Here is an 18,031-nt window from a genome sequence, read left to right on the forward strand (position 1 = left end):
AGAGTTTCCCTAGGATTGAGGTAAGACTGACGGGCCTATAGTTGCCTGGGTCCTCCCTCCTCCCTTTTTTAAAGATGGGGACCATGTTGGCTACCTTCCAATCACCCGGCACCTGGCCCGAGCACCACAAGCGCTCGTAAAGCCATGCCAAGGGCTCTGCAATAACCCCTGCTAACTCCCTCAACACCCTGGGGTGGAGAGCATCTGGACCCGCTGATTTGAACACGTCCAGACCCTTCAGAAGCTCTCTAACCTGGTCCTTCCCAACCTGAGGACTGGAGGCATGTAGAAGTGTTGCCAGCAGATGGAGGGAAGCGACTACTCCCCTCTATTCAGCACTAGTGAGGGCAGTACTGGAGTACCGTGTCCAGTTTTAGTCCCCCCCCACTATACAAACGATGTGGACAAATTGAAGAGAGTCTAATGGAGGACAGTGAAAATGGTTAGGGAGCAGGGAGGGGCACATGACTTATGAGGAGAGGCTGAGAGAACTGGCCTTATCAACACCAGGAAATTTTCCCCCAATCTTATGTCAAGAAACAGTTATACGTGTTTTGTTGAAAACTTCAGGAAAGTTCAGCCTGTGGCAGAAAGCAAAGAGGGCAACTTCAGCCTCATTTAAAGTTTCCAAAGTTTTACAAACTTCAGCCATCTTTACATTTTGGAAATGAAAACAAGATTTTATAAATGAAAGTGTTTAGCAACCTTAGCCACAAGCTCCATAACCCATTTTACCTATGCTTTGTATGGATGTAAGAAAAATCAATGGACTATTTATTTTTTAGATATATATCCCACCATTAATAGATTCAAAGTCTGCAGAGGCCTCTTAGCTGATAGTCTCTTCATAAATTCTGCTTCAGACTCATTCAGATTTGCTTAGCAGTTCTTGCTGTCAAATGCTTATTTGTACAGATATATTTTATACTTTCCTTCTTGGTTTATCTTCCTCAAGACCTCAAGAATAGAACATACAAGTTAATATGTATTAGCTAATTTTGAAAAAAAAAAGGTGCAAGCTCTTACCAGAACAGACATCTCTAGAATGTCTGGCTGCTGAAGGTATTCTGGGTCTACTTTGGGCCAGGACTGTTGTAGCACATCAGCATCCCAGTTATACCGGGTGCAAAGTTTATTCTGCACATGTACCAAACCTGCAACAGCAAATTAAGAAAACAAAACAAAACAAAACTGAGCAGCATTCTTTAACTAGCCCATAACTCTTTAGAGTATGCTTGAAAATTGTAAGTCAAAACACTGTTTACTTTAAATCATGCCTAATGAAAATCTCCTGGGAGGAAACCACACTACTTGGTTTTGCATGCAGCATATTAGAAACAGAAAGATCACAGCTTTCAGAGCTTTGAAGGAGTTCATGTAAATGTTTTCTAGATTATGGTTAGAGCTCCTATGCTTTTGCTACTTTGTTTCAAGACATAGACATACAAAGCCAATACTTACAGTTAATTTCAATTGCTGCTACACAAGATGAAATCTAATCTTAATCACATTTTCTAAATCCTTTTCAATTACAACTGTTACTTGATTTAAATCATTACCTCCTAAGAATGCATACCATTTATAATTTAATGACAAAGCCTCAGTGGCTCAATTTTTCCATTTGTAGAATATTTTATGACTCCAAATTCACAAGACCATGTAATGAATGTCTGCTAAGTGTTTTGAGACTCGCATTAAAGGATTTCATTTAAGAAGTTATCCTATCACTCACACTCCCTGAAATATATTACACTTCTACTGGCCCACGTACATTTTCTATAAATGTTTTCCTTCCGCATGGCACACTTTACTTTCTCACAGGAAAAGTTATTCCTGCTAAGTGTGAGTTACGGGTAGATAGAATGAATACATACTGAAATAATTATTGCGTAAAATGAAAACTTAAATATGGGAATAAAATGTGGGAATAAAATTCTCACCTTCTGTAGCACACAAGAAAGAGAATGATTTCATTCACCTTGAACATCTATAAACATATTCCAAAATTAAACGGATAGTTTTGATTGTTTTTGTAATCATTTTTGCTTCTTATAAAATCTGGGTTCTCTCAAACCCAGCATGCTAAATCAGCGCTGTTTTAAATGTTTTCCTAAACCAAATAACTCAGAATTGCCAACTCAAAATTGGTGATGGTATGTGTAGCTGAAAATGTATTTTAAAATATGCAAAGGTGTACCTGTATATGAAACTTTGATAAGTCAATAGGGTAAAGAAAAACAACAACATAAGATATATTGTCCAGGATCAGGTTTAGGAAGCAGTTTGAAAAACAACAGAAAGACAGGAGGAGTCCACAATGTTCCACATAGAACGAACAAATACTTTTATCAAAAAGGTTAGGAAAGCCTAATGAACTGAATAAGAACAAATAAAGGGAGAGGAAGAGATAAATACTCTCAAAATTGAAATCTCTCTGATACAAGTTACAGATTTCTATAAATGGCACAAATATTTTTGCTATTTTCATAATGACTCAGAAAGGAGGTGAATTGTTAGGAGTTAATTCTGAGGGCAAGCAAAAATATACATTAATTTAAATGTGACAGAGGGCCCAATTTTGTTAAATAAACAGCTTATTAAATACTTTCTTGGGTTGCAGAAAAAAGTTTGGAATTTTCTGGCAAAGGAGATGAAACTGTGAGCACAAGAGAACTGAAACTGTAAAAATCTTCATCATGGTGACTCATTTTCACATTGAGGTTACAGAAAACAGCTGCTACAGATAATTCTCTTTTTTGGTTTTCCTATACATAGATGAGCTCACTCCTTTCCTACTGAACATATGCCTTGTGGCAAAAACATGCATACCGGCCACTCCTTATTTTTCTATTTCTATTTCACACTACTGAAAAAAAGCTACTTTATGAAGGGTGTTAGCCAAGAGTGGTCTTCTATGGATGCGGAGGCTGTCAGTCCTCTGGATGCAAGCAAAAAATAAAAATAAAAAGGATCCTCAAGTCTATCTTTGTTTATATATTACTTCACTACAAGATGCAACATCCATTTAAAAAGTTCTGAACACACCTATATTAAAAAGAAAAAAAACCCATGAAACATCGGCAGGCTGGTTTCTGAAACTGTGGTTTGACAGGAAACAGATATGAAGGTTTTACTCCTGCTTAGTTTCCTGTCTTAATTCTCATTTTATGAGTTCCAAACGATACAAAATTCAATCCTCATAATTTGTTACACAGTTTCAAAGCATAGCAAGAAACAGAGGTTTTGTTGCCACAATCTGGAATTGCTTGCCTATTTTAAAAAGAATCTTGCCATTAAAAAAAAAAAAAAGAAAAGAAAAGAAAAAAAAAAAGGAAGAAAATCAACCCAAATTTCATTCTGCTGTAGCACAGAAAAGAGTGTGTTTTCTTCTGATGGCTGTGCATTCCCCTGCAAGAGTAGCAACCTGAATACCCTATTTTGCTTAGGAATTATTAGCAATTTTTATTTTTTTTTTACAGGACTACAATATGCAGAAAATTTTGTAGATGGATAAAAGGCAACATCCTTGCACAAGTCAAAGTCCTTATTCTGCAATGTAAAATATGTGGAGACTCCCATCCATACAGAGCCGACAGGCAACCAGGAAGAAATAATGACAGGAGCAGAGTCCAAGTTAAAAATACAATATTTCTAAATGTGGCACACACAGAGGTGATTGAGAAAAAGTGGGTAAGGAGAAGGCAGGACACAGTTTATAACATGGAAATCATGTGAACTCTTGTTAGCCTTGTGGGAGTCTGGAGTATTTAATAAAAAAATAACACTTCCCTTAGTATACCTTTATAAAAGTACAGATTATTGGGCATATGGGAAGCTTGTTTTGAGAAGACTGGCATTAGGTCAAGAAGGGGATTCAAGTCCTAGATGACCACATGTTAGAAAGCACAGGAATAAGCTTGTGAAAAGGAAGCAAAGGAGGAAATTGCACTAGAAAACACTGCACCTACAATACTCCAGCAATGGTGTAGACAACATTTAGGCTGGACAATAGACACAGACATTTAACAGAGTAGACCATGGCAAAGAGTATAATTAGGTATGAAATTTGGGTATGAAGATAGAGCAAAAGGAAGCTAGCAAAGGCAGGGAAGCAAGGAGGAGTTTGAATGTGATGAGGAAGGTGAGAAGAAATCAGTAAAAGGCCTTGAAACAAGAACATAACCAGAGTCTAAGGCAAGGGACTCTGCAGAAGAAATATGGAAAATTAGGAGGCAATGCAGAGGGGTTACAGATAAGCATGAGATAAGCAAGAATTCTCTTAAAATTTTATCTTAGAAATTTTCAAATTTGGAAGAGACAAAAGGAATGGAAGCCTGCATTCATTTAAAAAACACCTTCACACTAATAAAATGAAGCATCTTTAAGCAGTTTTTAATACTTTGCAGATTTCATATTTTACCTTCATGTGTTTGCTTCTGCCATCAATTCCAAGAGTATTATCATTACGTAGCTTTGCTTTTGGTGTAATTCTGTATTGCTGCCTTAAGTGAACTTTTAGTATTAAAGCAAATCAAATCTGTCAAGTATCAGGATATCACTACAGCGCAGAAGGTTCATGTCTGCCAAGCATATGTGCAATGTTCTTCAACAGTAGGACAATTAAGGCAAGGCTATGATAGTGGTTTCCAAACAGCTATCAGAAAAGCTGTGCAATGTCATTGATACCACATAAGTGAGTAAAACGTACTTCACTGTCTAGTACTAGCCCCCAATGTCCTGGGGGCTCACTTGGTATGGCGTGCAGCTGGACTCCACAAACATTAAATAGTATGAAAAACAGGCTGAGATATCTAAAGTCAATTTTGGAAAGCTCTCCTACTCAGCTTGGTCCAAAAGAACCAGCACCAACCACCCTTCTAGTAAACTAAAGGCTGAAGACGGTTTGTCCTTCTTAGTTCATGTGGATACCTCATCCTTGATCTTGGTTTATTTTTTAAGAAGGAATTTTTATACGGTCACTCCTTTTCCCCCCCATTTGGTGTTTGCTTTTTGGGATTTTTACATTTGTACTGATCTTTATGATAATTGATGAGGCACTTAAAGGCCACTGTGTTTTGTGAACCATGAAAACATACTAGTAAACTCACAACCTTACCTGACCTAAGAGTGTACAGTTACTATTCCTCACCTTGTTATGTGAGGTACACTTTCCTATACCATCCTGAGTCATTCTTTTCTGTGCAGGTTGAGCGACTTGGCATCCTTTGCTCCGATACTACAATCTTATTCTGCTCACCTCCTGATTAATGGCTAGGAGGAAAGAGCAGAATGTTGTCCCTGTGCTTCCATGACTCTTCAGGGGCATTTATAAAAAAGGGTGAAAATTTGGTAAGGGCACACTGAAAGATATGGCTCTGATAACAGAACTCAGACACATCAATGGCATGTGGTGTGTGTATGAACAAAGCAGAAGCATCTCTCCTAGTAATTTTAAATAGTTTTTCCTTAGCCCTTATTCTACAGGTAAATGTCTCTATGCAGTCTGTATAAATCTCTTTGTAGGTACTGAATGCAAACTGGCTGAAGATTTCAGGAATGGACTACTGTAGTTATTTTGTTTCCAAGGAAACTGCAGCATCACAAGTGCCAGGAATTATGCAGTTTCAATAAAATATGACAAAGGGCTGGGTGTTTAAGGCACCTCTTTCACATAGCAATTTTCATTCTTTCATGACAGAAGTACTTTAACACAAATAAACTCCTTCAAAACAAGAAGCTTCTTATCCTTGTCTGGATAGGAATATACTATGCTAGTACAAACAAACAAACAAAAAAGTCTCAAATTTACCAATGGTGTCTGTATATTCCTAAGATACAAAGTTTCAGGAAGGAAATAGGCTTCCTCATCCTGTTAGTATCTGCAAGCTGCAAAGATGTCAGCAAGATGTACTCTTTCCACACTGAGGGGCTATGTTACCTTTTCTTTGTTAAACTAGTATAATGTGTATTTGTAGAACGGTACATATTTGTCAGTAGTGTAACAGTATTAAATTAATACACCCAAAACACTAGAAACAATTTCTTTTCTAAGTAGCAGAAAAATACATTATTCAAAAAAAAAGTTATGCACAAAAATATCAAAGTACTACAACTATTCAATGCTTACTGTTCAACACCTGAATGTTAAGTCATTGTTAAAACAGCATTAAACAATCTTTTCCTTAACTCAAAAAGGTATGAGTCTTCATTTGTTTTTGAAGCATATCCATAAAATGGTCATATATGAATTAAACCCAAGGGGAAAAAATTGTTTCAATAACCAATTAACAAAAGGTTCGGGGTTTTGATTCTACCTGACAAAAATATACTCCATTTTTTGTATATTTGAATCTATAAAACACAATGCTTATATTTCAAAGATAAATGTAACTCTAAAGAGAACCGTGGGACATCAGCCATGAGCAATGTTAAATCATTTGTCAACAGGCAATACAGAATGGAAGAGTGTACTAAAAAGCTTGATTTTATAAGACCACTGGCATGATGCTGACAAAATAGGGTAAATTATTTTAAATCGCTGATTTTTGATTGTTTTTGATAATATTTAAATCAGTGAACAAGATGCCCTGATTTACATTACAGATTTATGGTGAAACACATTTCTTATTTAATAGATGATCAATTTTCTTTTTTTTACTTTGACTTGAGTCAGCTGCCTTTAGGTAGAAAGCAATGCTAAAAGTGATGGATGAATCAAACAAAACTATTACATTTCTTTGAGCAAAACATTTTACATTTAAATCTGATTTATTAAACAAAAAAAAAAATTATCTGTAGTCAATGAACTGAGCTGATACTTTGTTGTTTCTCATGGCTACGTCCTTCAAGATTTTGGAACTAACAGCTCCTCACTTCTCAAATTGAATTTTTACTCACAGAGTGGAAGAGGAAAGCAGGCTTTTTTGGTTTTCAGCTCCCAAATTCTTTTGCAACTTTGAGCAAACTAGTGATTGAGCTGAAGTAAGCTGAATAAACTTAAATGAGAAAAATATTCTGTCTGCACCTGTATAAAAGGCAAACACTGCTAAAAGATAATTTATTATAAACCCTCCCCCCAAACCCGACAGTTGCAGGTGATTAACTAGCAACTTCCCTCAGGTTAGTGGTCTCACTTTCTTTAAAATTGCAGGAAAAAATGCAGCCTGCTTCAGTGTTGATTAACTTAAATGATTTCAATAGATTACATTAAGTTTAGCCCTTGATAGATTTCTCAGAATTTCACATTTAGTTTTAAATAATTATTCTTTTAAAAATGTATCTACTTAAATAACATTTTCAAAACTTTTCTTTTCATATCATCAATTTTTATCCACTCTGCTACAAAACACTTGACAATGGCTAGGGCTGCTGGTCTGCTATCAGTTTTCTACATTCACTATAACTGTTTTACTATTAGCCTGTGCTTTCCCTTACTTCTGTGTTATAGCCACCGACTATCAATTGCCATTTACCCAGTGGCTGAACTTTTTAGATTCTAAAACTTTTGTGAATTTCATGGCAACCCTTTTCTAAAACTAGTATAGTTACTACTGTGCCTGGGCACAAGGGCCAGGCAGGGACAAACCTGTGTGTACCTTCTCACACCCTACATCTCCTCAAAAGGATTTCACAGTACCCCTGGGTGCTGGGGCACCCTGGTTGAGAATCAGTGACTTAGACTGTAGGTGCTTTTAGAGGAAGAACATCTTTTTAGTATGTATGGTTGCAGTGGCATAATGGGACCCTATATATAAAAAAAAAAAAAAACGTGCTGCTTGAAGTACTTTAACAGTTGTGTTGTGTAAAAAGAAATTGCCATAGAAAAATTCTGCTTGATTTATTTCATCCTTGTTTATAGACAACGGCAAAAGAAGCATGTCACAGAGTGGGGCCTAGGAGCAGCCGTGATCCCACTAGCGCCCCCTGCCGTGCCAATTAGGCGATCCAGCACCCTCTTACTTGCCCGCCATGTCTTGTTGGTATATGGTTCTAGAAGGGAGGCTGCCTCTTGTTGCCCTGGACACTGTGCTACGCTTACACTGTACCCCGTTCCATACGGAGTGACCTGGTGCACCCCAGCCTTATGGGCTATGCGTGCCTCCAACCTCCCCTTTAGCACGCCCTAAGCCTCGCAGCTCTTCTGGACATTATCTGGTCCTTTTCATTTCTGCGCCCTGCCCGGCACCCCTGCACTTGTCATGCAACCGGAGCCCCTTCTCTGGCGCCCCTGGGCTTGTCATGCAACCGGCGCCCCTCTATCCGTTAGCCCTCTCGAGCTTACTGACAGTACTCTTCCCCGCTGGGCTCAGGCGGCCTGAGCCTTACCTGGCCCCTTTGACCCTTTGGAGTCCCCACCACTGTGGAGCCCCTCTGGGACCCTTTCCAGTCTGCACCCCTACTGGGGCTTCTCTCAGTACATGTGCCCGCTCCTGGGGCTTCTCTCAGTACATGTGCCCGCTCCTGGGGCTTCTCTCACACAGACTGTGTCCTATCGGGCCCGTCTCTATGTGCTTAAGCACTCCTAGCCCTCACCGGGCTTCTCAATAAGCTTATTCCCCTTTCGGGGCTTCTCAAGTCCTTCTCACGGTTGGGGCTCAGGTGGCCGTAGCCGTGCCTGGCCCCCTAGACCACCATCAGGTCTTTCGTCCTACTTGGGCTTCTCTGCTTATTGCCCCACAGGGCTGGGGTCAACACCCCTCAACACCGCGCCACACCGGAGCGAACAGCTATGGCTACCCGGCACCGCTCACTGTACCCCACAGGGCACCAGGAACCCCCAGATTACTGGGGAGCTCCCATGAGGCCTTCTCGGACCCCCACAGCTTCACCCGGTCCTCCAGTATGTAGCAATAACAAACAAGAAACGTAAAGCCATGAGCCAACTGGCTATAACCGAAAATGAGCCTCCTGGCTAGAACCTAAGTGGCGTGCCCTTATGGCCACTATGTCCCACCTTCAAGGTTCCCAATCAGGGTTCTCTCCCCCTTACCACGATGCAGCTGCCTGGGTGCCCCGGCTGCACCGCTCGCCTCTGCTCTGCTTGGCTCTACTGCAGAGCTCTTGCACCTCTGGTTGTCAGCAGGGAACTGCTAGCTAGGCTTCAGCATGGGCTGTTTATAAAGGCCCGGCCCTGCCCCCTTCTGGTCACCTGACCAGCACAGCTGCCCCAGCAACCATCACCTGGGCTGCCCTTGTGATTGGCAGCTGCCCTTATTCCTGCCTAGGAACAGGTCACTGTGACAAAGCGCAAGAAAAGAAAGTATACCACTAAAATGACATATAATCTAGAAGAAGGCTTATTTACATTGCAAAGGATTACAACCCCCCCATCCAAACTATTCTCTCTCTCTCTCCTTTAGGAATGCAATATATTGAATGGTATGTGCAATTGTTTAGAAAACACATTTAAGCATACAAAATACGATTAGGAAAGCAAGATTTTTTCTCCTCAGGGATGGTTTAAATAGGAGTGCGATATGATGCTGGGTAAATGGAAGAACCTGCTCTTCTGTTCATTGTTATTCTTTTCCCACACATAATATTATCCATTTATTTTTTAGGGTTTGAGTCTAGTTGTAAAAATAAAATAGTTTCTTAAATTCATTAAATCTTAAATTAATTACTGAAACAAAAGAGAACAAGCGAAGAGGCTGTATCAGATATTTTAGCTTCATTCTGTTATTATATGCCCCATTTGAAATTCGAATAGCTAGATGCTATCCAAATACATAGTAAGATACAGAGATCATCCCCCAAAGAGTTAACAATCTGCGCATGCAAGACAGAAAAATGGTAGAAGGATGAATTATTAACTTCCTTATTTTACAGATGTGGAACCAAAGCTGAAACACAAATATGCCTATTTTACAGATGCAGAACTGAATCACAGAGAAAATTTTTGTGCATGATTCAGACATAATAGTGATTGTCTGTCTTCTTAAAGCTACAGTTCTTTAAATAATCCAAAAATTTAAAAGCCAAACTCTCTTTTGCAACAGAGTTAAGAACATGCCTAACCTGACAGCCATCAAAATTTAGAAAAGCAGGAGCACAGCATAAGATGTTTTTAAAAGTATGAACGTAAATCTCTTTTCCTGTTACTGAATAACTCCATGTAGCTATTTTTTCACAGGTGTTCTGATTCTTTGAGAATAATGATAAATGTTGGATTTTTCCAAATAATATACTTCATATACTGCATAAAGTAGACAACTGATAACAAACACGCAATTCCCATAATACAATAGCTTAATTGAACTATAACAATGATCCTGTTGATACAGAAAGCTTTGTATGTTCAGTTAACATACTTCTGAAGTCAGCAATCTAAACAAAAAGTCCTCTGCAGCCAGCCTTTGGTATTATAGTTCCCTCTTCTCTTATGTATGGTGGGACTTTAACAAAGCATTCATGATTAATGATCCCTTCATTCTGCCATACTTGTGAGAACCCTAGCAGGACTCTCAAGGTTCAAACAGCAAAGTACATAGCTGCTACAGGTATTTATCAACCAAAGGAATTCAATTTTAACAATGTCTCTCTCTCTCTGCTATAACAGATATGAGACCATAAGAATTCAAGCCTGTTTGGTACATAGCTCTGTAGAGAGGAATCCTCTTAGCCCACATTCCAAGCAGCATATTCAGCATAAAAGTAAGGGTTTGCATACCCAAACAACTTACTGCAGGATAAAAGGAGATGGGGCTTTACTGAATGCCAGCTGCCCCATAGCATACATACTGCCTGTGTGCCTGCTCTTGCCCTGTGGTATGCAGAAACTAAAACTGTGGTGGTTTAACCATCCATGAAAGACAGCTAAATTACTGTGCTTTAGGTAAAAATGCAAACAGGCAGTTAGACCTGAGCTGCTGTCCATATCCTATGGGCTTTGAATATAGCCTATGCCATTCAAAAAAATATATTAATCCATTTTCTTGATTTCCCTTCCCTTCCAAATTATGATGTGGATACAGAAAAATTGTGAAAGAAGTAGTGGAGAGCAAGTGAACAGTCAGCAATCTTCAGGTATGTGGGTGAGAAGGGGTAACAAGCATGAAGTAATTACTAAACCTGACTTCCTGGGGAAAGAACGTTGAATGCTGTGGGGCTGTGGTGACTATGAGAGGGAGAGAATAGGTCTTGATCTACAGAACAACATACACACGGAAAGTATTATTTTTTAGACGTTTCTTGCAAGCCTATCTATGATATTGCGTACTTTTCCCGGAAGTTTTCCCTAACTCAGAATAAAAGAGAAAGTGCCAATGGTACAAAGAAACTCACTCTTACAAAAACCCAAAAACTTAGCCTTAGTTTTTGACTACATTGGTTTGAGTACTGTTCAAACATGACGGGGGTGCAGCAAGACACCAGAGATGCTCTGTTTGTCAAGGCATCTCTTGGGGTAACAAGGCATAAAGGTCACAAACTAACAAAGAGCAGATTTAGGCTAGAGATCAGGAAAAACTTCACGATAAGGGTGGCCAAAATTTGGAATAGGCTGCCAAGGGAGGTGGTGCTCTCCTCTACCTTGGGGTCTTTAAGAGAAGGCTGGATAGGCATCTGGCTGGGGTCATCTGAGCCCAGCACTCTTTCCTGCCCTGGCAGGGGGTCAGGCTCAATGATCTGTTGAGGTCTCTTCCAACCCTAGCATCTATGAATCATTTATGATTTTTCCTATAACAGTAATTAGTACAAAGTACCTTTCCATAGCTCGGAGGCTATGTGGGGGGCCATAGGTGCAAGCATAATGCAGAGAGTGGCCAAAGCTTCCTCAAATTCCACACTGTGGAGCATAAGGGGTTGCGAGGCTTGCTATGAAAAATGGGGAAAAAATTGTAAATATAAACAGAGGCAAAAAAACAGTTTGATAAGAAAATGAGACAATGAGCACAAAAATCAATGCCTATTTCTGTAATAATAATATTTTACAAGATATAATACAATGCACACAAAAAGCACACAAAACTGACCAAAGGCAACAGCACTATTGTGAACTAGCTAGAAACTTTGACACTGGGACTCTTTCTGTGTAGTGGCCTGCCCATACTGATTCTGGTACAATCATTTTTGAAGAGGATTTTGGACACTCTGGGTGAGTCCAATAATATCACAAATCATTTGAAAGATAAAACCCTGTTCAGTTAGTTTAGGAGCGTCACCAGGGCATGAATTTTAATTAGAATAGGTCCAAAAAAGATCTAGATAAATGTGAGTATAGATTCTAAGCAATACAAGAGTGATGCAAGACTGCAAAGCACAGAAATCCTTTGATGGCTCATGTTTATGTTGTTTTTCGAAGTTCTTATAGAAGTGGCAGACTGACAATATGTGCATTGAATTCCTAGTTATTATTTACCATTAAAAGAGGTACAAGCACAGATAGAAGCTGTACAAACTTTCTCCCATTCAGCCTTAGTTAGCTTCAACCTTGACCTGAACAAAAACCATCTCCACCAGGAAGGATAGTTTTGATTCTGTGCATATTCAGTTTTTTTGTCTCTGTGATGATAGAGCAAAGAAAACTGCCAGCAAGTGTCAACTGTGATAATTATTTCATGGGTGTCATGATCACTATTTCCTATCTCCAAGAAAATAGACCAAGACCAACAATTCATTTAACAGAGGCCACAGAACAGCTATCCTACTGCAACTTCTTACAGCTGCTACCTTTCAGGTTTGAGCAAGTAAGTTTGATGAAATAAAAACCGATCTCAGCTTTTTGCAAAGTTGAAATAAACTTTAGCGATTTCTTTTTCTCCTTCTAAATTTAATTTTCACCCATGTCCACATTTCGTGATTTCAGCTCTGGATGAAAGAGGAAGTGCCATATATACACGGTATCCAGCCTTAGTTCTTGAACATACTATTTTGAGCAGCATTCAAACATTTGGATGTTTGTGTGAACTCAAAAATTTAAGGCAGTGGTTTCAATCCTTTAGACTCAAGGCACTTCTTGTTAAACTATGGAAAATAATCGAGTGATTCTTCTATTGCAAAAAACTCAGGAAGACTAAAACAGGTCAGAATGCTTTTGACACTGGACTCCTATTTGAAATCTGTGGATTTACTTTGTGAATCACATGCAGGTGCTTGCATACCTAACAGTCCTAATATTCCATGGCACCCTGTGGTGCCCTTAAAAAGTTCTAAAAGCATCCGGGTTGAGAATCACTGTTTTAAAGTTTACTCATCTCTTCTGTGAGCCCACACTATGGGAATCAGTGATCTGAAAATAAAGAACTGTGCATCACATTTCCAGTCCCACAAAACATGCAGTCTCTAGCACTGTTGCTGTTTCAGTACAGCATTTTTAAGTGACTACATGGATGCGTGTTAAGTTTTGTGAATTTAGTCAAGAAGTGCTTTCATATCACCAGCTAAAAATCTAATTCTAGTTACAGAGACAAATAGCTAATTCGACTTCTGATTTAGGTCACTGCTAAAATATACATAAGACTAACGATCCAAACAAGACAAACAAAAATAACAATAGCTACATCTGCCCTGTGCCACCTGGATGAGCCACATGAAAGTCCCAATTACAAGTGCCAAACTGAAATGATTTTGTAGAAAAATGGACTTTCTAAGCTTTGTTTACATCAATTGGTATTGTTGTGATGAATGTTTTCACAGAGGAATTCACAATCTCACTGCTTTTGCCTGGTCAATCACAGCACTTTTTCTTACTTATTGGAATGACTATAGTACTTTATAAAGTAATAATTTATTTTAAAAACCACAGCATTAAGTTTAACACAAAACAAGATCATGTAGTCCAGAAGGTGTCCTTTAATGGGACAGAATACAGATGTAAACAACCAGGTGATCTAGATCCCTTCTGCTTACATGCATATGTATCACTGCTCATATCAGAAATGGAGTAGAAGTTCTTAAAACTTAAACAACTCATTTAGTTAAACTATCTTAGTTTTAGGTAGAGTCCTCTTTAAGCTCTCCCCGGGCAACTTATAGTGCACACTTCAGGGCCACAAAGCTACAAATGTACAGTTTATTTGAACTGATGACTTTTGTTGCAAGTCTAATAGGGTATAAATGTAGCAGTATTAATAAGCATAGTAAACATTTGTAGTATAATAGGCCCCAAAGCCCCAGGCTATTCCTTGTTTGAATGCGTAGTTGTGTGCCCCAAGGGTACTAAATTTTATGGTACATACTCAATTAGACTGCATACTTACTAAGAGTGTATTACTGAGGCTCATCAATCGAGAAACTGCAGCATTTAGCATGTAATTCTTTGTGAAGTCATTTGTTACCTAGTCACATAAAAAACAGGTAATTAATTGCTTAAAATTTCCATATAGAGAGTTTACTTTTGTAAAAAAGACAAAACGAAAAAGACTGGTATGAGCAATCAGTCACAAATTGTGTAAAGGGCACGCTCCACCCCAAGGATATCACCTCAACCTATAATACACATTATGTGCAATTACACGTGTGTGCACACTGAGGTGATATTAAAGTGGTAAGTTAAATTATTTATAACTTTCGCACACTTCCCCCTCTGCCTTCCACAGAATTTAAACTTAATATTCCAAACCTTGAACAGCTTCAATCAACAAGCATTTTATCTTTAAAATCATTTTATCATTAAATCAACTCCCCAGAGTTTCCTCTATTCTTCCCCTAGGTATGAATTTCCTCCCAAAATCCAGCAGCCCAGTGCTTATGACAGATGAGAAACACATGACAACTTTTCATACATAAAATGACCAAAATTTTAAAGTCTGTTTAAAGTACTGGAAGATCCCAGGATCTATAATCTACATCAGGATATGTTTCTATGTATATATATCCCCGCCCCCACCTTCAAGTAATTTTTAAATGTGTTTATGGCTTCCTCTGACCCGTATACAACTGAATACATAGTAACTATGGCATATGACTTCAACATAAAAAGAGGTAAAAAAAATCATCCTAATAAAAGATTTTAAGCTTTCTAAAATATGTATTGCAATGTGTAAGGGACATAATAATGTGAAGTGCAGTAAAAGAATTACTGGCACCTGTCTGGAATGAACTGCATAACTTTCCTGAAGCTTTGCTACTTGCGAGTTTGGGCTGACTGCATTATAGAACCTCAGGTGTGTTACCATGTACATGCATTCATACTGGAAAACCTTGCTTATCCAAACCTCACTTATCTGCAAAGCCATAATTCCCTGGGGATTTTAGGCACCTGAAATCACTTGCAATTATGTATTTTCATTCTCCTTTGCTTTATGCAAAAAATATTTTCAAAATAGTTTTGGATGGAGTGACACTTTTTATTATCAAAAAGAATCACCCACACTGCTGGTACATGATATGAACAATAATGGCAAGATATTTAATCACTTTCAAAGGATGCAAATGCTTCTTTTACCTCAGAGATCGTAAGATTCTTGTTCTCCCAGATCTTCCTAGCTTCTGCCTTGTCGTTTTTACTCAGCAGCTCAGGGTTGGGCAGAGTCCCGGAAGCCCTGGCTTTAATAAGGTTGGTTGCTAGAGACCAAAGGCGTATCTGCCATCTCTGAACACCAGGGATAGCATCAGCTGAGTTTAATAAGAGATTTCGGAGAGATTTCAGTTATAAAATCAAGCCAAAATGCCAAAGAGAAAGAAAGGAAAAATGGTACCATAAACTACAGGCCATTTCATGTTTATAAGGAAATTCCATGTTGCATGTAAATTCTTGGTGCAATGAAATATACATTTCAAAAAATGAGACTGCTTTAATGGAAAAAATAATGTCATTGTTTAATATTTTCAATATAGTGATATCCTCTGTTAAACATTTCCTAAATGTGTAAAAATAATCCCTTGCCAGGTAAGTGTTAGAAGAGATTCACTTTACATGTCAATTACTCTGGAAAATAGGGAGTTTTTTTCAAGATGCTTTCATCAGCAAGAAATTCTGTAATAAGGATGTCTTTTTTAAACGTTGATCTAAAGTGATGAGAAAAACACATATAGACACTAGTTTTTTAGTGTACAATAGTTACCATGGTAACAAAACACGTAGCCAGATTTTTAGACCAGCTTGTTGACACCCAGCACATTTTAAGAAATAAGAATTGCAAAAGTGGCCATAAACTACCTTTATAGCATCCCTGGTCCTCTGGCTACCCATCTAGACTCCTGGCTGCTCCTGCAGCTGGGGATTGTGGGACTGCAATCCCAATCACCTATTTATACCTGGGAAGGACAGAATGAGAGGCCGAGGAGATGCAGTGCCACTATTACTCCCCATGCTGACAGGATCTCCAAGTGGCCAGTTATAGCAGATGTAAAGCTGTTTGCACCAGGGTACAGTGCTAAATAACCTTAATGAGCTGTAGGATTCTAGTGACCATATCACTGCTTAATATTATGCAGTAGTCTCTCACAAATGAGTCACTTGTTTATCTGTGTCTTTTTTTTTTTTAGGATCTGTTATTGTAAAGAAACACAGGCTTTAACCTGTGCTCACAGAAGGCTTATAAAATGATTTATTTTACCTTTTTTGTCTTAAAAATTCTTTGCAAAGGTAAGCAACTATCATAATTATGTTCAATTTTCTGCACCTTTCTCTCAATAACAGGTGACTCAGGGAAACTTATCTTTGTGCTTCTCAAATCAAGCAAAAGAAAAGTCTCGTTTGAATAACTAAATGCATTTTTCCTAGCATTCCAGTAGATGTCTATGACTACAATCATGAAAGAACTTGTATAATAGAAACACCAAACTATTAATTTCTGACTAACACCTTTTCTCTGCAGATCTCAAAGAAGTTTAAATTAGGGGTAAGTTCCATTTTTCTCATTTTAAGGCAACAAAACTATGGGAAAAAGACTGACACAATAAATGAGTCACTGATAGCATGTCTATACCACATGAGTACTGAAGTGAGGCAACTGCCTCACTGACGTGTCCCAAGCACAGTGTTGATGTGCATAAATCTGCACTTGGAGCCTGACTGCAAAAGAACTACTAACAGAGCAAGGTATTAGCAAATGTAAGTGGCAGCAGAATCTGTGCTTTTGAGAGACAGGAAGAGAATTTGTTACCTATCTCCTAATCTTGTACTTTTAGGATCAGATTGTTATAAGGAAAATGATAAGTCATAGCATCATACACTAATTATGTAATTAGAAAAGAAATGTGACCCTTAGATAAAGACCAAGCAAAAAATGTAATGAAGAAAGCAGGACATAGTGACACCTTAACAATGGTGTAACAATGTGGCTGGGCACCTGGGGCAGCTGCCACACCACTAGTGCAACTGTGAGGCTGTGGCAGCAACCATTTTTTTCATTACCCTCTAGGGTTGCCGTACCGTAGTTAAGCTACTGTACTTTAAAGACTAACTTGTTCAAAAAGGCATGAGCTTTTGTAAGATACAGTGTACTCCATCAGAAGACAAGTCTGTTGTGGCTTATGGACAACCCCCCAACTTCAGATGATGTCTCTCCAGCAATAAACTACTTAACTCCTTTCTCACCAAGGCATCAGGCCTCACAACAGACACAGATGACATCTGCGCCCCTTATCAACACAGACCCCACTACCACTAGACCAAAAACACACATTGTATCATTTGTTTATTCTCCTGTTTTACCACCAATGTCATATATGCCATCACCTGCTTACAGTGGCCCTCTCCCGTCTACATTGGACAGATGGTGCAATCCATACGTGAAAGAATGAATGTATACCAATCTAACATCAATTCCAGAAAGACATAACAGCCTGTGGCAGAGCATTTTAATTTCCCTGGGCCTTCTATCACTGACTTCAGAGTAGCTGTTATTAAACAGCTTTAAAAACCAACATGAATGCAAAAATCACAAAACAAAAAATCATCTATACACTACACTGTGCTAAGTATGGTCTCAACAGAAACTCTGAATTCTTATTCCATTACCCTGACTCCCTTTTATAACCCTATTCCCTCACTAGGTTAACAGCAACTTTTTAATCCCTTTGATCTCTTTAACCCACCTTCACTTCTCTCAGCAGGACCCCTCTTTTCCTCCCCACTTCCGATCTT

At 38.6% G+C, this 18,031-nt stretch overlaps 1 protein-coding gene across 1 annotated transcript in view; it reads right to left on the reverse strand.

The window, feature by feature from the left end:
* Positions 1-18,031, reverse strand: part of LARS2 (leucyl-tRNA synthetase 2, mitochondrial) — a 126,570-nt gene that overhangs the window by 5,849 nt on the left and 102,690 nt on the right. The window contains exons 17-20 of the mRNA XM_019537246.1: positions 15,386-15,555; positions 14,199-14,276; positions 11,703-11,814; positions 1,027-1,154 (exon numbers count right to left, since the gene is read on the reverse strand). Of these exons, the coding sequence (XP_019392791.1) occupies positions 1,027-1,154; positions 11,703-11,814; positions 14,199-14,276; positions 15,386-15,555 (488 nt within the window). The remainder of the gene's footprint in view (positions 1-1,026; positions 1,155-11,702; positions 11,815-14,198; positions 14,277-15,385; positions 15,556-18,031) is intronic.

Source organism: Crocodylus porosus, unplaced genomic scaffold (assembly GCF_001723895.1).
Source record: "Crocodylus porosus isolate Cpor-Errol unplaced genomic scaffold, CroPor_comp1, whole genome shotgun sequence".
In the NCBI taxonomy this organism is placed as follows: domain Eukaryota; kingdom Metazoa; phylum Chordata; order Crocodylia; family Crocodylidae; genus Crocodylus; species Crocodylus porosus.